Genomic DNA, 6158 nt, shown 5'->3' with positions numbered 1-6158 from the left:
ATAACTAAAGCCATATACAGTAGAGAGCGAACGACAGTAAATTACATGTTGCTCTCTCTCTCTCTCTCTCTCTCTCTCTCTCTCTCTCTCTCTCTCTCTCTCTCTCTCCTCGTTGTCGCTCTATGGCTCTCTTCTCCACTCACTCATTCAGCACCAACATCGTGGCAGGCAAACAAAACAAAACAAAACAAAAAAAGTATGCTTTTTGTTCCTCTCGTGCATGGACCCATAGACAGTGCAGCTTGACAGCTTCTTTAGAAGGAGACACACAAAAGGCCTGAGAGAGAGAGAGAGAGAGAGAGAGAGAGGAGTGGGTACAGGGGCTTTTCATACAAACACATGTGCACGTTGCACGGGGAAGAGAGAAATCCTATAAAAGAAAAGACCCATCTGAACAGGAAATGTGACAATGGAACGTGCTTGTGTGTGTGTGTGTGTGTGTGTGTGTGTGTGTGTGTGTGTGTGTGTGTGTGTGCGCACGTGCGTGCGTGCGCCTGCCTGCCTGCCTGCCTGCGTGTGTGCGTGCGTGTGCTGGAGGAGAGGTGAGGAGACACCGACACAAAAAAACTTGTTATAATCTGAAATACTTCATTCAACTAAATTGATTAAGGTTTGAGACTATAAACCTTTTCAAACCAGTACATCCATCCACTTCACAGTCACAAACCGATATCAAAGAAGTTCATGGAAAAGCATATAGTGAAGATATCTGGTATTGCATTTACTGTATATATCAATGGAATGCATTGTTGAGAGCCTTTTTAGCCAATTAGCATAATACAGTATAATATGTCTGTCCACGTACTGTATCCTTCTCTGGCCCCTTGAAACGCGTCTATTCATATATGTTATGTATTCGACACACTGGCAAAAAGCCTGAACATATATTAGGCATAGAGTATTTCATGCCTTAGAAGATAAATATTGAATTGAACCATTTTTTTATGATCAAATCTGATTTGTGATATAACAGGTCGTATTCACCTTTACTCATATTCATATGCTGTTCTTATTAATTTCAGGGGAATTCCCCTGTGTAGTCAATAAATATATGCCAGTCTGAGGCTAATCGGTACCACTGAGTTCTTTCATTATACAGTGGAATGATTTAAAAGATAAAAGCTTTGGGTAATCTCTGTGTTTGTATTTGCCTCCGGACCTTAGGATAAACAGAGCACCCAATCAGTAGTGGCACATCACCAGCCCCTCCTATACTGTACAGCACTACGTCATGCCAGCCCAGTCTATGGGGTGTTATAGGGGCACCAGCCCCTCCTATACTGTACAGCACTACGTCATACCAGCCCAGTCTATGGGGTGTTATAGGGGCACCAGCCCCTCCTATATACTGTACAGCACTACGTCATGCCAACCCAGTCTATGGGGTGTTATAGGGGCGCCAGCCCCTCCTATACTGTACATCACTACAGTACGTCATGCCAGCCCAGTCTATGGGGTGTTATAGGGGCACCAGCCCCTCCTATACTGTACAGCACTACGTCATGCCAGCCCAATCTATGGGGTGTTATAGGGGCACCAGCCCCTCCTATATACTGTACAGCACTACGTCATGCCATCCCAGTCTATGGGGTGTTATAGGGGCGCTAGCCCCTCCTATATACTGTACAGCACTACGTCATGCCAGCCCAGTCTATGGGGTGTTATAGGGGCGCTAGCCCCTCCTATATACTGTACAGCACTACGTCATGCCAACCCAGTCTATGGGGTGTTATAGGGGCACCAGCCCCTCCTATACTGTACAGCACTACGTCATGCCAGCCCAATCTATGGGGTGTTATAGGGGCACCAGCCCCTCCTATATACTGTACAGCACTACGTCATGCCATCCCAGTCTATGGGGTGTTATAGGGGCGCTAGCCCCTCCTATATACTGTACAGCACTACGTCATGCCAGCCCAGTCTATGGGGTGTTATAGGGGCGCTAGCCCCTCCTATATACTGTACAGCACTACGTCATGCCAGCCCAGTCTATGGGGTGTTATAGGGGCACCAGCCCCTCCTATACTGTACAGCACTACGTCATGCCAGCCCAGTCTATGGGGTGTTATAGGGGCACCAGCCCCTCCTATACTGTACAGTACTACGTCATGCCAGCCCAGTCTATGGGGTGTTATAGGGGCACCAGCCCCTCCTATACTGTACCGTACTACGTCATGCCAGCCCAGTCTATGGGGTGTTATAGGGGCACCAGCCCCTCCTATACTGTACAGTACTACGTCATGCCAGCCCAGTCTATGGGGTGTTATAGGGGCACCAGCCCCTCCTATACTGTACAGTACTACGTCATGCCAGCCCAGTCTATGGGGTGTTATAGGGGCGCCAGCCCCTCCTATATACTGTACAGCACTACGTCCTGCCAGCACAGTCTATGGGGTGTTATAGGGGTGCCAGCCCCTCCTATACTGTACAGCACTACGTCATGCCAGCCCAGTCTATGGGGTGTTATAGGGGCGTTATAGCCCCTCCTATACTGTACAGCACTACGTCATACCAGCCCAGACTATGGGGTGTTATAGGGGCACCAGCCCCTCCTATACTGTACAGCACTACGTCATACCACCCCAGTCTATGGGGTGTTATAGGGGCGTTATAGCCCCTCCTATACTGTACAGCACTACGTCATACCAGCCCAGACTATGGGGTGTTATAGGGGCACCAGCCCCTCCTATACTGTACAGCACTACGTCATGCCAGCCCAGTCTATGGGGTGTTATAGGGGCACCAGCCCCTCCTATACTGTACAGCACTACGTCATACCAGCCCAGACTATGGGGTGTTATAGGGGCACCAGCCCCTCCTATACTGTACAGCACTACGTCATGCCATCCCAGTCTATGGGGTGTTATAGGGGCGCCAGCCCCTCCTATATACTGTATAGCACTACGTCCTGCCAGGCCAGTCTATGGGGTGTTATAGGGGCACCAGCCCCTCCTATACTGTACTACGTCATGCCAGCCCAGTCCATGGGGTGTTATAGGGGCGTTATAGCCCCTCCTATACTGTACAGCACTACGTCATGCCAGCCCATTCTATGGGGTGTTATAGGGGCACCAGCCCCTCCTATACTGTACAGCACTACATCATGCCAGCCCAGTCTATGGGGTGTTATAGGGGCACCAGCCCCTCCTATACTGTACAGCACTACGTCATGCCAGCCCTGCAGTCTATGGGGTGTTATAGGGGCGTTATAGCCCCTCCTATACTGTACAGCACTACATCATGCCAGTCCAGTCTATGGGGTGTTATAGGGGCACCAGCCCCTCCTATATACTGTACAGCACTACGTCATGCCAGCCCAGTCTATGGGGTGTTATAGGGGCACCAGCCCCTCCTATATACTGTACAGCACTACGTCATGCCAGCCCATCCTATGGGGTGTTATAGGGGCACCAGCCCCTCCTATATACTGTACAGCTTTCCGTCACAACAGGTGTCACATTTGCCATTGACAATGAAAGGAGAATATCCGTCGTGTGTCTGAACAAATCGTCTTTTTGTGGCAACAAGCACAGGGCTTATATATATAATATTAACATTAAATACATTGAATATTTTCTTTTAACATTGTATCATGGTTAAAGGATAACACATAAGTTGGCAAATTAATTCATGAGGAAGTATATTATTATTTTTATTGGATGATGTACAATGATAAGAGCGCCCCTCACTTCACACAGGTGTGATTTTTATTTTATTTTTGTCTGTTTAGAGCACTTATGACATAAATCATTTGCCAGCCAAGTCTATGGACTTTAATGTTTGTTTAGGGCACTAAATGACAACGTAAGACATCATGTGGCCGATATAAATACATCTTGTAAGTAGTTTTGTTTCATACTAGATACACCAACACAATTGAATTGAACTAGAAAAAGTACTCCTTGGAGCACATCTCCGCCAGGTCAGGTAGGTTATCCTCAGAGCACAGGTCTCCGCCAGGTGGGGTAGGGTATTGCGGGCCAGCAATATATGAGACAGACACATAATGTGTACCGTACCGATTTGCGTGATGTGTGGACTGTAGGGGTAATATCAAACAAACAAAAGCAGAATTTGGTCTGCGCAATTACAGGACAATGGGCTAGCGGGCCAGCGGCCCTCAAAAATCGGAGAGATCCGTCTTGACCACATGACTATGGAGATACTACCGATGTGCGTGATGTATGGACAAAATCTGTACGGGTAATATTAAAAGACGTGTTTTGCAAAAATGCATCCTGGTGGCGCTATAACAGGCCAATGTGACAGATTTGGGGAAGAGGTTCTGCTCCGACATCGAGGGGTGTGTGTGTGTGAAGTGTCACGTCGATCGGGCCCAACGGTGCCGGAGATTAGCTGTTCACAGACGGACAGACACACTGCGCAGCCAATTAAAATAGACATGCTCCGAAATGCTCTGAAATAGACGCGGTCCACCCATCTGAGCAATTAACACGGCAACCGTGTTAACTGGTGGAACTGTGATGGCAAAAAGGTTATTGTGTTTGGAAGTAACTGGCACTTTAGATCTAATATCTATTGCTCATGTTAATATTGCCCCAATTATGCTTAAAAAAAACTTTATGTAAAAAAAAAGATACAAAGGTCTCCACCTTTGCAGTCGTCTTCCTCTCCACTCTCCATTCTTCTCCTTTACAAACATGTTCTGCTCCTTTGCTATAGCATTTCTTTGTTTCTTCATTTACTCAGCACATTCCAGTGCTTTGCTTAATTTCCCATCTGAATGAAGGGGGCCGTTTTAAGGGCGGCAATGTCTCTTTCACTTTCTTCTGTTCCATTTCCTGGAACTTTTTCTCTGTCATCTTTTTTGTGAGCTCAGTGTTGTTGTTTATGTGGGCTGGCTGGCAGTGAGCACACTCATGCGAGTGCGAGTATTAATATTTTTACATTTACTGTTGCTCGTCATGGTTTCCAGTTCCCACTTGATGTCTTGTGGGAGTAACGACTGATCCAGTTTGTGCTCAATAACTACTAGCTTGCATAACGTGTTCAGGCTGGGACTTAAGTCTAAGATGTACAGGTCATTGGGCGTGAATCCGCCAAAGAAGATGACACGATCTCCCACCATGCAACAGCACATCCCGTAACTCCAACACGAGGGTTTCCCTTTGGGGTCAATCCTTTTCCAGGAAAAGGTCTCTGGATTGAATTTCCACAGATCATTGAAGGTGTAGTCCAGAAGAAGGTTGTGGCCACCAAATATGTACAGTTCTCCATTGTAGGAAAAGGCTGAATGACGCCTGCGTCCTTCTGGAAGAACCTCTGTAGGGGGAGTGCTGAGCCAGCGGTTGGTCGCCAAGTCAAACACTCTGATGTAGATCTTGTTGTACTGGCCCCCTCCTCCAAATACAAACATCTTTGTCCCGATGATGGTGGCAGAGTGACGCGCTGAGGCAGGTGCCGGAGGGCCTTTGATGACAATTAAAGACCAGACCATAGTGGTGGTGTCCAACTTGTTGATGTCGTTACTGCATCCGATCATCTGGGTATATCCCCCATAGATATAAATGACCTTCCCCAGGGCACAGGCCGAGTGGCCCCACTTCGCATCCGGAATTGCTCCGGAGACCTTGGGTATGAACCATTTATGGACGTTGACGTCAAACGCATAAAGAACATTGTCGGTACTTTCCGTAGCCCTTAAGCCACCCCATATGTAGATGGCGTCGCCTATGAGCACAGCCGTGTGGTAGTAGCGCCTGGAGGGGACCTCGGCGGGACGCTCTCCCTTTCCAATGGTCACTGGGGCCAACCAGCGCAGAGACACCGTGTTGAATATGTGTACCTCGATCTGAACCATGTTCTGACCATAGCCTCCAAACGAGTAGACTTTGTGGCCCACCGCCACGGCAGCATGGTCGTCTCTCTTTGGCTCTCCTTTCAGGTGCACTGTCCAGCGCAACATTTCACACATCTTGGATCAGATTCTATGTTTTCTATATATGAGACTTTTATGTTTTCAATGGGAATATTCGCACATCCAATTAACTCAGAGATGCAGGTGCTTTGAACAGTATCACTCACGTTCATTCAATTCATTCAATAAGAAAGATCCCGCATTCGGCTCTTGCTCATCAACTTTAATAATCACTGGCTTCTGGGTCCGTCTGGCCCTTCTTCATGTTGTTGTGTAAAGG

At 47.6% G+C, this 6158-nt stretch overlaps 1 protein-coding gene across 1 annotated transcript; it reads right to left on the bottom strand.

Moving 5' to 3' along the window:
- Nucleotides 1-4849: 4849 nt before the first annotated feature.
- On the bottom strand, nt 4850-5935 carry LOC306926113 (kelch domain-containing protein 3-like; the record flags this gene model as incomplete). The annotated part of the gene is made up of 1 exon (XM_079505373.1): nt 4850-5935. One exon carries the CDS (start codon nt 5933-5935, stop codon nt 4850-4852), a length of 1086 nt encoding a protein of 361 aa, XP_079361499.1.
- Between the last annotated feature and the right edge of the window lie 223 nt (nt 5936-6158).

This window comes from Electrona antarctica, assembly GCF_951216825.1.
Source record: "Electrona antarctica genome assembly, chromosome: 7".
Taxonomy (NCBI): Eukaryota; Metazoa; Chordata; class Actinopteri; order Myctophiformes; family Myctophidae; genus Electrona; species Electrona antarctica.
The sequence above is the reverse complement of the archived record's forward strand: the minus strand, read 5'-3'. Positions and strand labels throughout refer to the sequence as shown.